Source organism: Ambystoma mexicanum, chromosome 1p (assembly GCF_040938575.1).
Source record: "Ambystoma mexicanum isolate Mex_15411 chromosome 1p, UKY_AmexF1_1, whole genome shotgun sequence".
Classification (NCBI taxonomy): domain Eukaryota; kingdom Metazoa; phylum Chordata; class Amphibia; order Caudata; family Ambystomatidae; genus Ambystoma; species Ambystoma mexicanum.
Genome location: NC_090921.1, coordinates 265,689,825 through 265,713,557, shown reverse-complemented (window position 1 = coordinate 265,713,557; position 23,733 = coordinate 265,689,825). Strand labels below are relative to the sequence as shown.

At 45.4% G+C, this 23,733-nt stretch overlaps 1 protein-coding gene across 2 annotated transcripts in view; it reads left to right on the top strand.

Annotated features, from left to right (window-relative positions):
• The window catches only part of LOC138568809 (polyunsaturated fatty acid lipoxygenase ALOX12-like), a 384,658-nt gene that overhangs the window by 170,084 nt on the left and 190,841 nt on the right, over nt 1–23,733 (top strand). For both annotated transcript variants that reach the window (XM_069646583.1, XM_069646581.1), the window contains exon 5: nt 5,746–5,852. In XM_069646583.1, the coding sequence (XP_069502684.1) occupies nt 5,746–5,852 (107 nt within the window). The remainder of the gene's footprint in view (nt 1–5,745; nt 5,853–23,733) is intronic.

Here is a 23,733-nt window from a genome sequence, read left to right as displayed (position 1 = left end):
CAGTCAGTGTCCTTAGTGTTAGTTATTGGGGTTTTCAATTCTTTTTGCTTGTCTTTTAGGTGTGAAGGTTGGTCTAATGGAGTTTCGGTAACCTCAGAAGTATTGCAGCGTTTGACCTGTTGGGGGTTTGGGGAAGAGAGTGTCTGATATCTAAGTGAAGATGATTTCTTTCTGTCAGTGGCAGGCAAGGTGTGCAATAAGGCTATTTTGGGGTGGAGGTGAGTGTGTGAGGGTAGGCGTTTGTTCCTCAGAATGTTGGTGCATTGGGCAGAGTGAGGTGGAGGTAGTTTGAAGAGTTAGTTCAAGGTGGTCTGGGGTGGTCTCAACCAGGGTGCACAATAGCTTGAAGGGTTGAAGGGAGGTGCCTTTGGTAGGAAGTGAGTTGGAGGAATATTATATAAATTGGGGAGTGCAATAGCCATTTGCAGTCTTTGTTGACTGTAGGGAGGGATAACGCTACCGGACTGGATTACACACATATTCCTAGCTGTAGCAGGGAGTAGTAATGTATTTGTAAGAAATTCAATACTAAGAATATACCAGACTGTTCTGGTTTGGAGTGAGAAGTTTTGGCTAAGCATGTTGGGGGCGCACTAGGCTGCTGGCCTAGGGCGAGTGTGCTGAGGTTGAGGGTCCTAAGACGGGACTCACTGAAGGTGATGTTGTGTAGTTGATGCTAGGTTAGGCAGCAGTCTAGTTGATCGACCATGGTTGGCACTGGGCATGAACGTCACTGAGTTGGTGCCCTATGTAGCGTATAGGGAGAGGTAAGGGGTTCAAATAGCTATGAGGTGGTTGCGTATAAGTGCAGTCTGATATGGATAATTGGATGTGCTACCACTTGAATCCTGGCCGTGTAGTAGTTAGACAGTTAGTGGAGCCAGCAGTGAATGGTTGGCAGCAATGGGGCGCTTTATACAGGTTCAGGTCTAAACATAGGCATTGAATCTAGGCATAATGCACAGAGTTTAAACATAGGCACGGAATCTAGGTATAATGCACAAAGTTTAAACATAGGCACAGAATCTCAGCATTTAGCACGCGATAGCTGGGCACGGCCGTGACACGGTGCAGCAATTAAGGGTGCCGGGCATGTCAGGGTAGCAGCGAGGGATCTGCTAATCGGTTAGTTGTAGGGACCTGACAATGTTAGCGCTGCAGAACAGTGTAGCGCGCGATGGTGAGGTGGAAGAATAATTGGCTTTTCTGAGGCACGTAAAGACAGTTTGCATTACAGATTTTATTTGGGCACACATAGTCCATAGTGATGGATAGTTCACGGTTCCAGTAAAAGCATGGCACTTTGGTAGGATGACAGAGGCACAAGTGTGCAGTGGGGGCAGGTCCGTAGGCAAAGGGATATGTGGTCTCCGTAGTGAAGAGGCGAGGTGGGAGTGGTTTCAAATGCTTACTTTGGATGGCTAGATTGGGATCTAATTGCTGTGTGATGTCAATGCCAAGAGACCGGCCTGGGCCTCTGGAGGGACGGAACAGTGCAGAAAGTAGTATAGTGGAGAGACCTGACCTGGAGTGGTAACGGAATTAACGACCCATTACCACCCTTTTTTACCGCAGTGCCGTACTTCTTACGAGGCCATTGGTCTTTTACAGTGCACAGTGTAATTTTAATATGTACTTGTATACCTTCCATCTGTGCTCTCCCTTCCAAGAGTGAAGATGGGCTTCTCTGTCAAGTTAGCAGAGAGTATGGATTAACTTGGTGGAAAGGCCCTGCCTACTATTAAGGTTGGTTTTGAAAAGCCTACCTAAAACACACCTTGCTAATTTCCATATGTTCCAAATACCAAACTGTGATGCTGGAAATGCATTGGAGGACAGGGTCTCCATGTCTTTGCCCTGTTAGCATGTGTTTTCTGTGTTATTTTCTGCACAGGATTTGTGTTATTTTCTGCACTGGATTCCAAGTGGGACTCCTAGCAGTGCAGTTCTTCCTCTTTTTGGTTGTGGTGAACAGTGGCCCTGATTGGCTGCCTGCCTGCATGAATGCCCTTCTGAGTGGCTGATTGAGCTGGCTCAGCAGAGTGAATGATGGACAGATGTGTATATCTGGTGACCTCTATCTTACCAAAATTATTCAGAAGCTGAAGGTGAAACTTGAAGCTGCTTATCCTTGAAGCCTAGCGGGAAGAAGAAGAATTGCTGCTGCTTTCCTTCGATGAGATTCAAAGGCTGTCGAGTCTGTCAAGGACTGATCCGAGAGGGGACCTGGCTAGGAGACCTCTCCCCGAGCTACCTTGGAACATCGTGCAGAAAGCTGATTTTCACCAAGGCACTGTGGAAGCCAGTCCCGAAAGGCTGTCAACTGGAGATGCGGTCCGCCGAGGAATCTCTAAGTGAAGCACCCGGACATCGAGGCCATCGAAGTCCATTGCCGTTGACCAGGGTTTGGAGGATTGGCGTAACCGCTGGAAGCCAGTCAAGTCTTGTTGCCTAGAAGCGGGTACAGCTTGACGTCCTGCTGCTCGACATCTGGCTGCTCGACGACCGGACCCGCTATGCTCCACCTTTTACCTAAGATATATTGAAACAAAGGGCTCCCTTGCCATCACCGTTGACCACTTTGTTCTGCCGAAGAAAGTCGAGGTCGCCGATGCCTAAGGAGAATCTGCCGGTGGGATTCCCACCACTTGAAGTCCACAAAGACGCCAACGAGGTAAAGATCCGAAAGCCAGCTGTGGTCGAGTCCCGATCGTGGATGCCAACGCTGATACCCAATGCCCGCTGCGGGCCTATGTTCTTCATCGAGTCATCTTTGCGCCAACAAACTCTGCATCGAACGATCGCTGACAAGCACTGTGAAGATTAAAGTTGCAGTCTCGACGCCAGTGTTTAAATTCCTTTGAAGAATCTCTGCGCCCTGTGGTTCCTGCTTTAAAGGGAGTCCATCCTCGAGGGATCAGTCGACAAACCGTCGAAGAAACTCATTGGAGTGGTGGAGCATTTTAGCAGGAAACAAGACTATTTAAACCTTAATGGACTGGGCTTGTTGGTACACTTTATTTACAGGATGCACAGGTGTGCAGGGTGGGGGGTTTCCTCACACAGAACTGTGTCTTGGTAGTGGGACAAAGTATTCTGCCATTGTTTAACCTAACTTGTCTTCCTTCTTATGTCCTATGCTGATTCCCATTTCTGTTTGATTTGTATGCCCTTAGAACTGTCAGCAGTTGGTGCATTTTAAAGGAGTCAAGCGTTAAGTGTGGTACCACATACACATTGTATATATTTGCCATATTAGATTTGCCAAATTACAAAGTGTGTTATTAATTGTGTAAATATATTGAACCTTATTTTTATATAAAGAACTGTGTTAGCACATAACATAGTGTGTGGAAATTCCTTTGTGGTGGGCTTGGGGACTACACTCTACTTACGAACCAGCCTGCATCACCTCCCAAGAGCTTAAGCCTTGATTGCTTGTCCATTCTACCATATAGAGAATCTTGGCTGGGGTGCTGTGTGCCTCTACTCTGCCATATAGAGGGTAGGTATACAGATACCCCCATCTAGTCTTTACACAAACATTGCAGTTTCCATATGCTCCCAGAATTTACACATTTACATTTACACAGTCCCTATTGCTTCTGTTTGCACACTTAGTAATAATTTTCTAAAATGATGCACTTTCTCTTGCACCCATTATAAGATCCTGTGAATTAGAGTTGGTGTGATCGATATAGATTCCTGTGCGCTATTTACCACCCACGAAGTTCAGATAAGAATAAAATTCAGTATCAGCAGCAAATGCCCGCTCCCCACAGATTACCCATAGTAATCTGAAAAATTGTATACAGGAAAATTGAAGATCGGGGTGGGCAACTCGCGCTCTGATTGGTAATTAAGAAGTATGCACAATATGTAATATGACACAATTCTGTGATGTCTGAAGTGTGGTTTATTCCACGCATTAGTACAGTAGTACAGCCGACAGGTGTTTCAACCTCCTGGTCGTTTTTCTAGGCTGTTAACAATAGAATAACATTATAGTATTTGACCACATTATTGCAATAAAACAAAAAAGACAGATGTTTTCATAGTTACACAATGTCAATGCATACAACTGGAATTGTGCACAAACACAAGAATTGAGAATAAGTATGTACAAGGCCCCCAAACATATCAGGGCCACTGGGAGCAGACAACACATCAGAATCAATGGAGAAGATGACACATACGGCTCACTGGTAGCAGACGCACATCAGAATCACTGGGAGCAGACAACGACACATCAGGGTCACTGGGAGCAGATGACACATCAAAGTCACTGGGAGCAGACAAAACATCTGAATCACTGGGAGCAGATGAAATATCAGGGTCACTGGGAGCAGATGAAACATCAGTGTCACTGGGAACAGATGCATCAGAGTCACGGGAGCAGACGCAAAATCTGGGTCACTGGGAGCAGATGACACATCAGAATCACTGGGAGCAGATGACACATCAGAGTCACTGGGAGCAAACGACACATCAGGGTCACTGGGAGCAGATGACGCATCAGAGTCACTGGGAGCAAACGACACATCAGGGTCACTGGGAGCAGATGATGCATCAGAATCATTGAGAGCAGACGAAACATCAGAGTTACTGGGAGCACATGACACATCAGGGACACTGGGAGCAGATAACACATCAAGGTCACTTGGAGCAGATGACATATCAGGGCCACTGGGAGCAGACAACACATCAGAGTCAATGGGAGCAGATGGCACATCAGGGTCGCTGGGAGCAGATGATCACATTTGCAGTGCTTGCTTGCACATTGGAAGATACAAGCAGGCAAACTTTGGGAGGGATGTTGTTCACACCCTCAAATGTTGAGGGGTGCTGTTCCCAGCCTCTTCTCCCAAAAATAGCCATGCTCCCCATCAAACCTTTTATTCACCTTGCGCATATTTAAACTTTTCAACAATGTTTCTCACTATATAATGTATCTTCACCATCACCAACAATGTGGAAAGCAGCCCATAAAGGTACATTTTGTTTACCTCACTTCTGGCTTTCACCCCATATCAATGCTTTATCCATACAACAATCTTTTCTGCAAAGCCAAACATTTGATTAGGAGCCAATCAATTTCTCTTGGCTCTTGTTGCCTGTCTCGTCGCCAAGAGCAAAAGTATTTAATCTCCACATTTCAGGAAAGCATCTACATCCTTCAAAACCCCTGTAATAACCTCATACCATTGTAAACTTCAACATTACCTCAACATATCTCACTACATTCTTTTGCAATCTCACAGGCCACATCCCACGTGCTACAGGGGACTCCAAGATGCAGTACAAATATACGTGGAAGCATTGTTGCTAAGCAGTGTGTGAAAAGGAGAGTGGATGACTATTGTAGAATAAAGAAAGTCCTATGGAGAGAGAGTTGGATGTAAGAGTGGCGGGGCAGAAGGGTTTAAGAGTGTTTAGGAGTGAAGGTCTTGGGATGGATGAAAATGATAGGGGCGTAGTCTGTTGCCACACACTTTTTGTCCCTTTCCACCCACACCCATTACACATCTCCTTCCTGCTTCCTCTGTCTTTTACCCAGATGCTTTGTTGTACTGATGCCCTGGTTGACTTTTATGTCCCCTTCCTCTAGATCTTCTCTTGTTCCCTTGCTGTGCCCCAATGCTCCCTCTTTGTTGTCCTCCTCTGTGACCATTTCTGGCCTTGTTCTATGTCCCCCACCCCCTACCAAGCTTTCCGTTTGTACCCATAGTTGTTTATCTCCTGCAGGCTGATAGAGCTATCACTGAAGAAGCTGGTGGCGAAGCTGAGCACCTCCTGGCTGGATCTGGAAGATTTCAAAAGAATCTTCTGGCGAATGAAGAAACCAGTGGCCGGTGAGTGTCAGATTATCTTTTCTAAAGGGCCACCAAAGGGAACTTTTCTCCAAAGAAGGCTTACACAGAAAGATTACTTGTGGATCCTTGAGTAGGTGGCCTCCTGCTTTGGAAGGATAATGGGGATGTTCTTTCAAATAAACATTTGAGACTTTTCATTTGATCTTTCATGGAGTTGCATACTTTTATTGTCCTGCCACCTTGTGATTAAACCCAGAACACACTCTGAAACATGTAAAACATCATTAAGTATTAAATACGTGACCTTGATCTGAACATCTTTTTTTATTTGTATTTTTTATTTTACTCAATTTCATTGTAAAACAGTTTTTACAAGTATACACCAGGATTTGTTAAATACAGTGTCCTAATCCATTTAGAACATCTATTGCAATCGGATCAACGTTCTTATTCAGTCTTTTCAAGGTCGTCATGATAAAGGAATCCAAATGTGACTAGCCAGTGTGCTCTTCCGACCCCTGGGGTACAAGTTGCCCTGTCTCTTCCGGGTGCTTTGCAAGTCTAACTAAGCCAAGTTTTTCGAAGAAGCAAATGACGCTATCACCCAACTTTTTTTCACTGCTCATTTATTTTACCCACCAGTCGTCTTCGTTGTAACAACATTGATCCTTAAATAAGTGACCGAGGTAGATGGTGCGATTCTCTTGAGTCACTAAACATGATAATAAGAGGTGCTTTGTTTATTCCACCTGATCCTTGCGTTTGCAGAACTGACAGTGATTCAAAATGGTTTTGTTTCATATGGCTAATACTTTGTTTGTGTGTAACATGTTTAAGCGAATCAGAAGAAAGTTTTGTTGCACCTTTTTATCTGGACATTTTGCCAGGTATGTTATTGTTTGGTTTATCTTCGTGATATTCATTGGTACATTTTTGATGAGTTTGGACTTTGCTGCTTCTTCCAATGTTTGGATCCAGTCATGCTCTATCACACGCCTTTTAACTTTAAATGGATTTAGCTTCAGTTCATCTTCTGAGCTACGCAGAGTTTCCAAGAGGAGCTTGTTCTTCATCGACTATTCTGCACTTTCCTCCTTCTATTTCTTTTTTTATGATCTCAAGGATCAGAGGTGGAGAAGGGAGGATTACCTTTCTATACAACATAATGCCGTTGCGGGTGACCGTCGCACTCAGCGACATTAAACTCAGGTCCCGCCGAATTTGTATTGCAGGTAGCGATTGAGGCAAGGCTAGAACTTTCCGCCAAAACAGGCCTTCAAGTTTTTGCCAAAGGTAGTCCGGGATGTTAGGCATTGCTTCGACTCCGCAGATTACGCTTGGAACAACCATTGCTTTATAAAAGGTTGGAACAGGGATGAGCGAAAAGCAACCATACTTTCTGTCGATTGATTTTGCGTGGGCTATTAATGTTTTTACTTTTGCGTATAGGTTTTCTTTCATAGGTATCTCAGGACTGTTGTTCAAGATTATACCTAGGTATCTGAAGCTTTTGACGTTTTCCAATGATATGCCATCAACATTCCATTTTAAGTGTTCCAGCCTTTTCGTTGTTTTTTCTAACAACATTATTTTAGTTTTCTCTTTGTTCAGTTCAAGATGGTTTTCATTTAGGTAAGTTATCAAGTTGTTTAGTTGCCTCTGCAGACCTATTGCTTTCTGGTCCATTAAAATAATGTCGTCAGAATATAGTAGTCTTGATAACTTCAGGTTGCCCAGAGATGATGAAAACGTTCTTACTCTCTGTTCAGAATAATTGAAATCTGCTATGTAGGAGTTATACAGGGCGGGAGCCAAAGGGTATCCATGCTTAACTCCTCATGCCGTGTCGATTGATTTACATAGTAGCCCGGGTCTGTTAAGTCAAACTCGCATAGTAGTTCCTGAGTAGAGATCCTTTATCGGATTCAGTATGGATCCTGGGCAGTTCAGACCTTTCAACTTATTCCACAAGATGTCCCGGTTGACCTGGTCTAATGCCTGGACCAGGTTAACGAAGACCAGGCATACGCGGGGTTTACCCTGCGTGACCCTGACCTTCAAGGTATGCAGGATGAAGATGTTTGCAGTGGTCCCCAGGTTTTTAATAAATCCCCCTTGAAGGGGCTCGGAACAAGCCATCTGTTTGCTCCAGTCTTGTAAATTACCCAGTGCAAAGGAGCCAAAGATTTTCCCAATTGTGTCCAAAAGGGCTATTGACCGATAGTGGTTGGAGGTTCTCCTTGGCTCCTTTTTTAAAAATGGGTACCACGTGGGCCTGCTTCCAAGAAGGCGGTATGGCTTTCTTTCTAAGGCAGTTCTGGAAAACTTCACTTACAAAGGCGGCCCAAGCTTTCAGATGTTTTTTTAACTCAAAGTTCATTATCCCGTCAGGGCCTGGGCCCCAGAACAATTTAAGTTTTTAATTTTTGCCAATATACTCTCCGTGTCATGTGGAATCCTCCAAGGCTCGCTTAGTTGTTGGTTTTCTGTTGCTTTTTTGTATAGCGCCGTGAAGGGATCCACCCACTTACCTTCCCCCACATTGTTCTGTAAGGTGGTGTTGACATCGTTTGCGCTACCCTTTATTAAGGACCAGAAGTCTCTGGATTTTTTTCTGCAGACTGCACGAAGCATTGTCTCCGAATCTTCTTGATATAGGGCTGTGTCTCTATTGTCGTTACCAGGATTTGTTATTTCTCTCGGCCTCCTTTACCTCTGTTTTCTTTATGATTGAATGGGAGCTTTCTGCAATTCGTTTGAGTTGCCTTAAGGTTTTTCTTTAATCAACCAATTGTTAGTTGTACTCGTGAGTAGTTGAATTAGGGAGATGTTGGGCCTTGCCCTTTCTCACTTTGTATACAGAGAGCAGTGTTGAATAGTCCACTCCTTTCTGGATCTCCTGTTCGTATAACGAGTGATGACTCAAGTATTGCTTAGTCAGGAGGTTGATGGCTTTTTCCATCAATCTGAGTCGAGTGTCCCCGTCGTGGGTCTCAACCGCTGTTGTCATAAGTTTGTCTGGCGGCCAGAGGGACTTCCAAGTGGTTATCAAGATGTTGTGATCACTTTGTTTAGTTCTTAAAATTACAAAGCTCTCTACTAAAGCCAGTAACTCTCGTGACACGTAAGTGTGGTCTATTGTGACTCCCCGCCCCTCCCTCTCCCATTTAGGGACGCTTGGTTGCGTTCTGTCGGTCATCCAGTGCATATTATGTAGATCCAGGGAGTCCATTAGGGTGGTCCATTGGCGCCCTCTTTCTCTTGACTGGGTGGATCCTGAGTGAAGGGGATTTCCAACACACATTTCACTGCAAACTGCATTGAGATCCCCATTTATGATGGTATGGTTTATTGAGTATTCATCGTTTGCTTCTCGGATGGTCGTTTCTATCATTCTCAGATAGCTCTCATTAGTTGTGAGTCTGGGATTCCAGTATGTATTCACCAGGAGGATTAGTTCTGTAACATCCTTATTGTCTTTGTAGCTTAGATGTTTCGAGAGGATCAAGAAGGCTTGGGTGAATTCCGTTGATAATAGGACTTTTTTTAGGTGTAAGTCGCTACAAGACTGAATGGCTGGGAGAAGTGCCGACATCGGGCAGCCTTTTGATTCCTTTAGATGCTGGAGTAAAGGCTAGATCGCAGCCATCTATGGCAGGTTTCAACATCAGCCAGGTTTCCTGCAAGCATAGAACGTTGAAATTACCCAGATTAACTTTGAGAGGTCAAATAGCCAAAGCCTCTGGTGTTCCATGAGCCCATAATGATCTTCACGGCTTGGGGATGGAGCGGAGGGGGGGCCGTCAACTTCGTCTGAGTTGAACATCCAAATTCTCACAAAGGAATTGTTTGCCTACCACCACTTTTGGGTCAGGGGTCATTGCTGGCTGTTAGTCTTCAACCTCTGCATAATAGAAGGTTCAACTTGTGCACAACATTGCTATAATCAACTGCATAGTATCGTGCTACTATCACAACTAATGTCTACAGTTTGTTTTGTTTATGATATTTCATTTGTTTCATATTTTTAGGGAAATTGGCACTGAGTTAACACCTTTGCTTGCTCTGTTTGAAGACAATAGCAAAATCAACCATACACAAGTGTGCCCATTGCTTGCTATACCACAGTGAGCTGATGGGTTACACAGCTAGCCAAAACTCTAGTCTGAAAATTCTGAATTGCAATGAGACTGAAAGGATGGCAAGTAATAGTTATAGGGTCCAATGGGGAGAACAACAGCATTTTCTCTTCTGATGGAGAGACTGATGCCTACAATGCCTCTTTGCAATCTCCTCTTTGTTTTCTAGTCCAATGTGCTTCCCAAAGTTGAGCCACCTCCACATAGCTCTCAACCATTTGTCTCGCAAAGGCGGGTGAAATCACCCGATTGTGTTTCTGGCGGGTGAGACGCCCATTGAAATCAATGGGCGTGCAGGAGACTTGGCGGGTGAGTCAGCCCTTTGCAAGGCGGGTGACACCCGCCAAAAGCGGGTGAGTTGAGAGCTATGCCTCCAGCATCTCGGAAAATCCGAATTGGGTGCCGTGCCTGCAAACATCTCTAGAACTCCCAAAATGGACAGACAAAATGCTCCACCCATTCTATGACAAATGCGTGTGGCTAGACTATGACAACCTGGTATGTGCAAAACTACAATGTTCCCATCTATCCTTACTGGATGTGCTGTGGACTCATCCCATGAACTGTCCATCCACAGAAGAGAGGTGCCCTATTTTATTCACAAATAGATCACAATGCCATCCTCCCATTTCCTTCTTGCACCAGGAAGGGCACACCGTTATTGCTTGTTTGCAAGAAAAACAGTTTTGCACCATACCTTACATTTTGGTTCATTGAACAGTTAGTTGAAGGCAAAAGTTCTCAATGCTCGTTTTGCAAGTGATAACATCTTTACTGTGTGAGATGTGATTCTACAATCACAAAGTTTTCAAAGATGATTCCACATGCCTATTCATGCATAGGATTTTCTTGACCAACAAAATTGGTGTTGGTTTCATACATGTATATGGTCTTGCTCCTTCCTATCTTTCTATATGGGTGTCTCTCTATACCCCTTATCATACTTTTCATTCATCCTCATTGATTATTTTGACTGTCCCATGCCCTCTTGAGGAACCAGGAATGACACTCGGACACATATGACTCATGGTGATTGGTGGTATATATTTTTTTAAAATAATAAAGGTGGTTGGAAAATGCCTCACTGTCCCTCATCTAGGAGGTATTTCCCTACCTCAGCCAAAAACTAAGGGCCTGTGCTGTGTCAAGATGTCCAAAGCAAAAATAATGTCATGTGTCCGAAATTCTATCCTAGTCCTCTAATTCTAAAAGTAACTCTAAGGTGTTAAGGGTGTTGTCTTTGGCTTGAAAAGTGCACAAATGTTCAAGCTCAACAAAAAAGTATAAATCCAACAAATTTTCAAAATCGATAATGTTCACAGTTCCACAAAATGACTCCCTTACCCAGGTTTCTCTCCACCAAAGCAAAAGTTCAAAAGAATAACCAAGTTATTTGTAGCCCAAAAGGATGACCACCTCCTACTGGTGTTGCAATTCACTACAGGGGAAATTACTCCCTTCCTCTTTTCTTTTACACATTCAATGCAATTCAAAATCCTAAGGGCATGAATCTTTCTTGGGATTCTCTTTTCCAAAATATAACATCATTGGTGTTATACCTGCTATACTCTCCTGCTAGCTTCTCTCACTATGTTCACTCACTTTCAAGAGCTGAGGACATACTTTTTTACCCACGTTCCTCTTTTCACTGGTGTATTTGTGTTAGCCGAAATGCTGGGGCTATGAAATCAGTTTGTGATGTAAGCTGTATTGAATTTGCCTCCTATTCCAGTTAGGGACCACAAATATGTTCTCCAGCTCTCTCGCGCGGGCCTGACCTTCCACTGTGCTCTCACTGGCTTTAGTAGGACGGCTCCCTGGGCTTTTATGACTATGCTCTGGTCATTCCCAGCGTGTGCTCTCCTCCTCTCTTTCTCCGCTTCATGCGGTACGTCTCTGCGGCTAGTGGCGGTCTACGTGCCGTTCTAGCTTCCCTTGCCGGCGCAATGCTCCTTTGCCTCACGTCCCACTTTGCCATCTCTCCTTCCTGCGTGAATGGATCTCTGGTCCAGATTCCGCCTCCTCCTTTCTTCGTGCTGCTTCTCTGCCTTGCTCACCGCTTCCTGTATTCCCAGCCCGAGCTGGATTCCCAGCCCCAGCCCGGTTCTTCTGCGTCTCCTTGCTTGCCTGTCCACCTGACAGTTTGGCTTCACGGGCAATGACTAGCTGGTCGGATCTCTCAGTTGCTCTCATCTGTTCTATCTTTGAACACCAGCATCAAGGAATGGAGTTTTTCAGAGCCAATCAGCTTTCTCCAAACACTATCCTTCTGATTCAGCCTAGTAGTCTTCATTTGGGCAGTCCCCTTTCTTGTCTCAGTCTTTGTCATTCTGTTTGCAACAGAATACTGAAGGATACTGTCAGCAGATTTTGCGGGTTGTTGAAGGGGATTATTACAGTAGGCCATCAAGGCATGAGGAATGGAGGAGATATCCCCAAAAAGGAAAGGGGGTTACCATGTCTCATATGATGATGCCTGTCCCTCTCCCTGATGGTTGGCTCCCCTCATGTGGTCCTTCCTCATATAGCCATCTCCGGGGTCAGGGTGCCCTGGCCAAATGAGGAGAGGCTACCTCTGGGAAAGAAGTGATCACAGCATCAGATTGATCATATGCCCTTCCCCTAATGCCGCTGGTTCTTTGAGCATCTATTGAGAAATGGGAAAATTCCCTGATCTCTTCCTTTTCTATGTTCTACGATGAAGCAATAGCGCTCCATATCTAGGGACCAGCGCATGACTAGCGTATTGGTGTCTTTACAAAGGCTGATCCAAATTATAATTATTATAATTCTTTTTTTATAATGTGCTTAATATCGAAGAGGTTTCTAAGCGCAGACTCAGGATTTGAACCTGTGTTGCTCTGTGTCGTCTTGCTTCCAAGACGGGCGCGTTGCCACTGAGCTTTACTACCCTTGCCAATGTTAATGGAGAATGATCAGTGACCAGCCTAAACTTTCTGCCAGTGAAATTGTATTTTAAGTATTAAATGGCCCACTTTATGGCTAGGGCCTCAAGCACAATTGTGGCATAGTTATTTCCCCTAGGATATAATTTCTGGCTAATAAAAAAATGTTGGATGTGCGATGCTATCATGGTCTTGGGAAAGAACAGCCCCTAACCCAACATGTGAAGAATCTGTTTGTAAGATGTAGTCTTTTTTAAGATTGGCTACTTTTAATACTGGCTTACTGCACAACATTTGTTTCAGTTTGTCAAAACCTTTTCGGTCTTTCGAACTCCATTTTATCTTTTGTGGTTTCCGCATTTTTAAGCTTATTAGAGAAGCAAGAGGTAATAGAGGAGTAACTGGGAATTAATTGTCTCTAATACCTAACCAATCCTAAAAAGGCTCCCAGATCTTTCTTTGTTTTCGGGTACAGTTTTTTTGCACAGCCTTCATCTTTCCCTTTGTGTTTGAACAAGTCCATTTCCCACAAAGAAACCAAGGTACTTGACTGATGACTGTGCCAAAGGACATTTTTTGGACCCATAGTATTATAATATCCCAATTCCTTCCATTGGCCTCAACCAATTTCCGAAATACATTTTTAAGGGTTTGTTGAAACATTCCACCAATCTATCGGTTTGCGGGGGCTAGATGGAGGTCCTAAGAAATGTAATGTGTAGGATTTCCTTCTTCTCTGCCATTAACCGACTCATAAAGGTAGTCCCTGGATCTGTTAAGATCTTCTTCAGGGAAAACAACTAGCGGAAAAAATGGGATTAAATGTTTCAAGATTTGTTGGGACATATTGTGTAATAAGAAAGCCTCCAGTTATCGAGTAGCATAATCTACAATTACCAAGATGTAATGGTTCCCTAACCTATATGGCTGAAGCGGTCCAACTATGTCGATACCTATGCGAGAAAAGGGGACATCAATGATAGGCAAAGGTTGGAGCGGAGCTGGAGAAGGTATTTGGGAACTAGTCTTTTGACACAGGGCACAGGTAAGTACAATGTTTTTCACATCGGCATAGATTCCAGGCCAATAGAATCAGCTTATTACCTGCACCTGTGTCTTGGCTATCCCTAAATTACCATCTGTTAAGTGGGAGTAAGCAATTTCCAGCACCAACCTCTAATCTGAGATCTAGGAATACCATTGGGGCTAAGATCACCTCTATAAAGCAGCCTAGGCCTTAGAAAGAAAAATGGTCCCCATTTCAGTCTTCTTCAAAAACCACATGTAGAAAAGTCTCTGCTAGCAAGGAGTTGTTCTGTTGAGCAAATGCCAAATCAGGAATTATCTCAGCTTCCTCGCCAAGGGTTTTTGGTTACACTGCCTCAGACGTTATTGGGGAATCTTCATCTGCCTCTCCAAAGCTGTTTCCCCCTCACTCAGTTTTATCTGCTTTCCTGATTTCCTCTACTTTTGGAAACAAAGCTCTCTCCAAGATTCCCAGAGCTATTTTCTCTCATGCCTGTCTTTGAAATGCCTCTTTTCCACTGTTTTGAAATAAGATCTTCACATCACCTCTATAGTCGGGATTTATGATGTCTGCTAGGACGTCTAGGCCATTTCGCCAAGCTAGGCTAGACTTAGAGGCTAACCTTATGTAAGTGCCGGGGTAGGGGTACTATTTATTTAATGGATATTTATAAGGCCCCTATACAACAGAACAGTTTTTCAAGGCACCACAAGGAAAAATGTAAAGGAACAAAGGAGAATAAACAATGACAATGAATAAATAATAAAACAGGAAACGGTCGTACTAGGCCTTGTGACATTTGAAATGTGTAAGTGAAGTGAATAGGGATGGCCAGAATGTGCCTCCCGTCCCGGAGGACCCTCAAACTGGAAGAAGCACCAAAAACACCATGCAGCCGATCGTACGAGCTCATACCAATTCCCACTTCTCCCTGATGAATAGCTACCAGGAGAAATACCCTTCCACCAAATACTACAACCCAGGAGCCGTGCGAACGTTACCCAAAGTGGACGAAGACACTCAAGACAGAGCTGGAGACAGCTACATGGACTGAATTGACTGAAGCATCGACGAGCCATGCCTCTCATCATTAGAGACACCACAATGACATAGCTGCATTGTTCACGAAGCACAGGTGCAAATGTGCACATTTGGGACACTCACACACCCGACCACATGAAGAACATCTACGTACAGTCCTACGGGCAGAGGACAGTAACATATACATGCTATCTGCATGTTTATTATTTTGCCATTAGCTTCCCACCACAAAGCAGGAACGCTAGAAGCCAGGAGAACATGTGTACAAGCTTGCAAATGCTTATGTGCAACTAATCCTATGGGAGGGCAGGAGGGCAGGAGCACTCTCCACTCGTGGGACCTGACAGCCATATTGTACTTATCTATGGACACTATGGAAAGACGCATTCAGTAGAAGCCAGACTATGGCTTAGAAAATCATAGCAGACCACAGCTGCCTTAGGAAAACCTGAAGCCATGCAAGACGCTGTGCAAGCAGAACCATTGCAGTGGGCATGAAGCTACTGCCAAGGTCGCAATATTCCCCACCTTGAACTGAAGTAACACTGGCCGCAGGAGAGGCTCAGTCCATGTACAATACAGACTAATTCAGAGCTCCTGTCCTCAGAATTGTGGTCTCCAAGCACGTGATACGGCCGAGCTGACGAGTTGCCAAGATCACGTGGCTGCGAAGAGCGGCTCATCTCACGGACCAGACAATGGACGCAACAAATTGTTACAGGCAAAGTTACAATCTTGTGCTGGGAACGGAGAACGTCCATGGCAATAATGGGCCACACACGGTAATGATGCTGACACATAGGGCCTGATTACGAGTCCGGCAGTAACCGAGGTGGTAAAACCGCCTGGATACCGCCAGACTCGTATTACCATTCCGCCTCCGTGATTCCCGGAAATACGAGGGCAATACAACCCCGGTGTCCCGGGAATTCCAGAGGCGGAATGGTGTTAATCCCCATTCCCATTGAGTCCCATAGAACTCAATGGGAACGGGGATCATGGAAACACCGGCACCATCTCGTGATGGTGCTGGTGTTTCCACGTCCGCCTGCAGGCGGGCGGTGTTAAACATACCAGGTCAGACCTGGCGGGTTTGCCGCATCCGCCTGCAGGAGTTGTGATCACCCGGCATGGAAACAACGGTGGCGGCGGGTTTACTGCCACCGTTGTTTCCATACTGGGCGATTTGTAATGAGGCCCATAGTTTATAGTCACACTTCCTGGACACAATATTGCACATGCATTGTGAACAGGTGGCTCGTTGGCTGGGAACAGAGTTTGTCCCAGGCTTGGGGGCCCGTGACCCAAACAATGAAAATCCAAGACCCTAGAGTTCGGACTTCCATGAGTTTCACACCTGCGGGCTCCCACCTGCTTGGGGGGCCCAGCCTAGCAAGTTGGAGGTCCCACCGAGATCATTTGTGTTGTCGGTCCAGCCCGAAGCTGCCTCCTTAGCCTTCGGACGCAGAAGGCTGCAGGACCCTTTCAGGAATTGCAAGACAACTGGCCAGTGCAACCGGAGATAGGTCGTCGAGAGCCGACTCCAGTATTGATCCCGCCCGCAGTCGGTGTGGTGTCTACACAGACAAGAAGGGTGAGACGAGCGGTTGACGGGGAGCCATCGGCCGAGCAACATCATCGAACGCAGAACGTAAGTAGTGGTCCACGCAACCGGCAACATGGTGTGAGGGTGGGTGTAACATGTGCGGGTGGGGGAGGTGTTACTTTTGAAAAATAGCAGTAAATGATGTTTGATGGATAGTGGCAACACATGCGTAAACATAGGGACCTGAGTGGAGATAGTAGTCTCTTTTCTATGTTTTGGAAAAGTTCTGTTTTTTTATGTAAAAAAGTACTGGTTGGCAAACAGGACTGTAGACTTGGTAGGCTTGGACTATAAGAGCATGTGCATTAGGTATTCCTATGAATTGGGAGTTTTAGCTTGAAGCATAGATGATGGTATCCCTGTAAGGATTAGCTGGTGGAAGTTGGATTAGCTGGTTAAGTCTCCTGGAGAGAGGCATTTCACATGTTAAGCAATGCAACGTGTGCAGCTAAGCATGAGAGATAAGAGTTTAATCCACCCTGAAGAGGTGTGAAGACCGCTGTGGGCCTATGGGATTTGTGGGGCTTGTGAAATTCGCTGGACTTTTCCTCCGTTTAGTTCTGTGGGACCGAGATTGCGAGTTCTCGTTGTCTTGGTGTATGACTTGTCTATCCACATGTTCGAACTTTACTTTGGTGACTTCACCCATAGGTTGATGCATAGGACGGTGTGTTGTGATGACGAGGAGCTAACACTGTGGAATTGGGTTGGCAGACTGATGAATAAGTGACGGCGCATGGAAGGCGCATGCGCAGGATTGAGGTGGGGTGCTGCAAAGGTGGGGTGCACAGTTGGTAAAGGAGGGGCAATTGGTGGAATACATTTTGTAAGGTGCAGAGCCGCTGGGGCTCGTAGCAATTGAAATTCATAACAACTGCTTTGTAATCTTCCTTCCCTGACAGCGGATGGTCGAAACCCTCAATTAGAGGTCAGGTAACATGCGATATTCACTATATACCCTATGTATAATGGAACGATAGCCTGCATGCAACATTCTATGAACAATGGGACATGTGACCCCCATGCAACATCTCTGTAAGACCCTACCCCCATATAAAGATAAAATAGTGAAGTACAGCATAGAGTGGTCAAAGGAAACAGCAGGCAAACTCACGAGACCATGGCCGCCTAGCAGCAGTTTTTCCAAAGACGTCCTGCAATCACTGCTGATACATTTGCAGAACACGTACAAGGGGAAGAAGTTAGCAAATCGCATGTCCATATTCGAGTTGTGGCGTATGTTCCAGGAGGAAATAACCTGCATGCTAAGCCAGCGGGAGGTAAAAGAGGGGGATCAGATCCCCCGCACCACCCCTAGAACCACCTAGCGTAGCATCCGAGGATCCAGAGAATGCAGAGAAGAGGAGCAGGGCTTATACCCTGTGAGAGAGCTAAAAGCAGCTGTGGGATATTTAAATCCTCCATATAAACCACCGCCATATACAAAAAACAAACAGCAGCAAGTGACAGGGCAAGCGGCCAGCAGCTCCGTACTCGACGAGGATCGGCTCTGGTACGCGAATGCAGAGTTCGTGGGAATAGGGTCAGAGGAATGGATAGCTGTGCAGGTACTCCTAAAGTTAAAGGGAAAGACAACAGGGGCATCCGAGGGGGCAACAAAGGCAATAGAGAGCTTGGAACTGGGACAGGGATGCAGCAGGAGAAAGGTGCAGGAGGAGGAGCAAAAACAAAAGGACGAGGAAGAGAGACTCGCACATGCAGACAGGGAAAGGAGGAAGGTGCACCACCACCCTCTACATGGAAGAGGCCCTCTTTGCGAAACTGCACAAACCAAAAAGCACACTGACAAAGAGCAACAAGTTATGAAATTATACTATCAAAACCAGAACTAAAGATTGTCAAATGCAAGAATGTAAATCCAGCACTGTTCTTAGCAGACGTCTACCAATCAGGGAGTGGGCCCATTATTGCACCAAGAATATAGAGTAATTTACTGAGACACGTAAGGAAGATGCAAGAGGGGGAGAGGTCCTTTACATTGATGAGTCCACAACAATTGATCAAAGTGATGGGGTCAGGAGGACAGGAGCTGCAATAGTAAGGATAAAAGAAGTTGGGATGAGTGAAATAGTAGCAAGTGCTTGAGTGCCATCTCATTACTCAGCACAAGCAGCAGAATTGATGGCATTAATATTGGCTTTGCAACATAGCGTAGAGAAGAGTGTGACGATCTATTCAGACAGTGCTTATGTCACCTCAACAGTACATTCATGATTAGCCAGATGGCTCAGGCGAGGATTCAGGAGAGCAGATAGATATCCAGTGCAGCATGCTCTGCTGTTAGGAGAATTTATCAAAGTAATAACATACCCACAGGAACTAGCATTAGTGAAGTGCCGATCACACACTAATGGGGAAGATAAGATGCAGTATCAAAAGTAAATGAAGCAGCGGACCATGAGTCGAAATGTGCATCATACTTTGGAGAGATGTGGGACCTAAAGGGAGCACAAAAGAAAGAGGGGGTAGGGCAGATGTTGTTGAAAGAAGGATACAATTACTTCACAGAAACTCAAGTAATGGAACTACAAGGAGCTGACCCCAGGGATGAAAAGGAATTGTGGGTAAAGAGAGGGTGCTCGATGTCCGCTACAAACGGCCTATGGTGACAAAACAACACAGGGAAAGTGGTCATGCCACTGGCATTATTGAAAACAGCACTAACACAGTTGCATCACCCCACATACACAGGGAAAGAGGTAATTGCAGCACCCATTGGAGAATTGTGGTTCTCCCCCAATTTAAATGAACATGTGGCAAGTTTTATAAGCAATTGCTTGACGTGCCAGCAGTTTACTGCTGGGCACCCCCTGAGAGTAATAAGAGGAATTATACCCAGACACTAAGGCCTATTCATGTACCTCCATGTGGACTATGTGGACATGCTCCAAGTATGTCAAGGTTACCGTTACATGATAGTAGTGGTCTGTCTCTTCTCAAGATGGGTGGAGACTGGACCATGTTCCCATGCCGACGCTCTACGAGCTGCAAAGTTCTTGGTCCAGGAAGGATTCCCAAGATGGGGTGTTTGTGAGGTCCTGCGATCTGACAACGGACCTCACTTTGCCAATTATCTGTTTCAACATATCACTGCACTATTGGCGATAAAACACAAATTCGCATGTGTGTACCATCCACCAGCAAATGGGGTGTGCATGCGCCTCAACAGATTACTAAAAGAATAAATTGCAAAAATTCAACAGAGTACCAGAAAAAACTGTCTATATTGCCTGCCCCTGGCCCTATTTGGGCTGTGTAATAAACCAGAGTCCGACCACCATTTAATGCCCCATGAAGTGGTGACAGGATGACGCATGCACCTCCCATTGGCCCCGCCCACTAAGGCCCTTAAAGATTGAGAAAATGTGGCCGATGTACTGGGACAAGAGATGTATGACTACGTAACTTCACAGGCCTCTAGTGCTTCTTTTATCTCTCTGCAGATTCAGCAGACACGGGGCAGGCCCGAAGACAGAGAGAAAGAAGACATTACCAACAAAGAACAGGAAAAGAGCAAGGAACAATCAGTGCAATTATGAGACTCAGTTCTCCTTAAAAATTTCACAAGGTGCTGGAATGTGCACCGGTTTACAGGACCCCATTTAGTGGGGGCAATAACAGACCGAGCGGTGAAGTAGCAGGGGAGGTCGGTCTGGAACCACCTGCAGGATATTAAACCCTACAAAGCATCGGCCTTGCCCCAATGTGCACCGGCAGAGATCGATTAAATAAACGCAACGACTATAACCACCAACAGTTCACCGGCAAAAGTAAATGCCCCAAACACCCCTGAACTAGAAACTATTGCATACCCAATGATTAGGCGCTCACAAACTTCAGTTCCCACAGCAAAATTGATTGATTTTGATCAATGAAACAAACTGTCCCACGCCAAGTAATTTGATCCCCCTTCGCCCCCTCTTGTAAAGCACCCTCCTTGGAAAACAGCAACTTGGAAGTAAATGTATTTCATCTGCGTATACACGTCATGCTACCGACTACAGCAGTAACCCTGTCTTAACATTTCTCTTTTTTTCGCACATGCAGGGTGCTGCGACTGTAATATAACTGTCAGAGAGGGCTGTCTGATGTTACCTCCTGTTGAACGCCTCAAAGAATTTTCAAACCTATTTGTTCATGCTATCAGAAGACACCGCCATTTTAGAGCACGTTCCACTGACATATACTACCTAGTATTCATTGCGTACCTGGCCCAAGTATACCCGCAGCTCGACAGCAGTGCATACCGTGTCCTCCCCAAGTTCCGAAATTCGTCTATACAGAAAATTTGGGAAGAGATCTTTGCATGGGCACTAAGTAATTATTTAGTATGCAGAGCGTAAATAATATTAATTAATACTAATACACTTATGCCTTTTCCTCATGATTTTCAGACGGGCAACTTTATCATCTCACCAGCTGCTCTAACGCAGCATAAGTAATAATGGTAAAACCAATAAAAATTGTAATTATTGTTGTGTGGTTCTTCTTGTCCACTGGGCTCTTACGTACTGCTTTCCTTTGCATGTTACTGCTGTATACCACATTAACATTTCCCCGACACAAGTGGCACGGAAGACCATGCCAGGTGGGAATAAAGACACTGCTGACAAAGTAAGGAGAGGTAAGCGCAGTGTTGGTACAGACATGAAGGGAGTTGACACATGCCTTGCAGACACAGCACATGTAACAAACAACATGTGGTATAAACACATGTCCAAAATCAATAGGGACACCACAGGGGAGAGCTGTTATGTCTACTCATTGATCCCCTATGCCATGAGCGCCTCCAGAACCTTTGTAGCAACAGAAATTCCTGAAGCAACAGCACAGTGCCTGTTGTATCTAGAAATGTTCCAGACTCGAGGAAGGTTCCAAGGAAAAACCGCCACACTTAGATGGATGTCCAAGGTGACCTTTCCATATCAAGACAGCAATATCAAAACATTACCTATGACGAACAACTATTGGCAACACAGTGAAGGCCTGCAGTACATAACAGAAGGGCCGGATAAACAAAGAAATTCGCACTACAATACCTGCCATGCAAGTGGAGAACGAGAGAAGTAGGAGGAGTACCATGATGTTGGTAAAGACCCCAAATACTAATATATGGGAAGGTATACACACATGATGGCTGGGAAGATGGAGATGTGGGAGGCAAGGCCCTCACGTTAACAAAAGCAGCAGTAAATAATGTGCAAGAAGTAAATGACAAGTGCTTCAAAGAATGGGACAGAAGTGCAAAACTTGTGACATGGGTTGACAATGAAGCTGGACCCATGCCAATAATTCTCCTTACAACACCAGCATTGTGTTATCAACACAATGGGGAAGAAGAAGTAGGAGGACATGTGGAATGCAAGAGAGTAGAAACAATACCGGAAATGGGACAGGGACAGCGGTACTGATGGACCACTATTGGGCTTGCGGAACAAAAGCATATGACAAGTTGCCACCAAACTGGGGTTAGTATGCTCCCTAGCACACGTCAACATGCCATCCCTATTAGTACCTAAGAAGGACATTAAACTCGACAAGTACCCGAAAATGTACCAGAACAATAGGCAGCAAAGGTCACTATAGACTACAGTGACTGACCAACAAATTGACAACAACCAACGTGAAACGTGATGTGTCTACATGTATTGGTCATTTGAAGATCACGTCAACTACTATGGACACCTGGCAGGAATAACAAAGGCATGGCACCTAATGGACGACATAAGAGATTGTGGTGGTGTGGTCAACAAGTCTACCAGAGGGAGGACTGAAGAGGGATGGCCATAATGTGCCTCCTGTCCTGGAGGACCCTCAAACCAGAAGAAGCACCAAAAACACCATGCAGCCGATCGTACAAGCTCATACCAATTCCCTGTAATCCCCCGATGAATAGCTACCATGAGAAATACCCTTACACCAAATCCTACAACCCAGGAGCAGTTTGAATGTTAACCAAAGTGGACGAAGACACTCAAGACAGAGCTGGAGACAGCTACATGGACAGAATTGACTGAAGCACCGACACACCATGCCTCTCATCATTAGAGACACCACAATGACATAGCTGCATTGTTCACGAAGCAAAGGTGCAAATGTGCACATTTGGGACACTCACACACCCGACCACATGAAGAGCATCTACGTACAGTCCTACGGGCAGAGGACAGTAACATATACATGCTACCTGCATGTTTATTATTTTGCCATTAGCTTGCCACCGCAACTCAGGAATGCAAGAAGCCAGAAGAACATGTGTACAAGCTTGCAAATGCTTATGTGCAACTAATCCTATGGGACGGCAGGAGCACTCTCCACTCGAGGGACCTGACAGCCATAATGTACTAATCTTTGGACACTATGGAAAGACGCATACAGTAGAAGCCAGACTATGGCTTAGAAAATCGTAGCTGGCCATAGCTGCCTTAGGAAAACCTGACGCCATGCAAACCACTGTGCAAGCAGAATCATTGCAGTGGGCATGGAGCTACTGACAAGGTCTCACTGTTGTAAAGTGACATTGACCAAACACCGGCCGCAGGAGAGGCCCAGTCCCTGTAAAATAAACAATAATTCAGAGCTCCTGTGCTCAAAATTGTGGTCTCCAAGCATGTGACCCAGCCAATCTGACGAGGTGCCAAGATCAGGTGGCTGGGAGAGCGGCCCATCTCACGGACCAGACAATGGTCACAACAAATTGTTAGAGGCAAAGTTACAATCCTGCGCTGGGAACAGAGAGTGTCCATGGCAATAATGGTCCACACACGATAATGGTGCTGCCACATAGTTAGGCCTCATGGACACAATATTGCACATGCATTGTGAACAGGTGTTTTGCGGGCTGGGAACGGAGTTTGTCCCAGGCTTAGGGGCACACGACACAACCAATGAAAGTCCAAGACCCTAGAGGTGGGTAGCGAGGAGCACCGACCAATCATTGGGTTTGTGTACTGTAATAAATTCAGAGTAACCATTTTCGGGGATGGGTCAAGCCTGACACCTGACATGGTCTGTGCCAATAACCCTGCACCTATAGGGGACTCCATAGAGGAACTATTACTCAACAGCCTATCCCATGCGCTGTTAGGTTTTTGGAGAAGCTCCCGGGATATGACGCAAACCATGACACCACTGGCACTCAAAACTGTCCTGCGAGCCAGACCTCATCGAGGGTATGCCC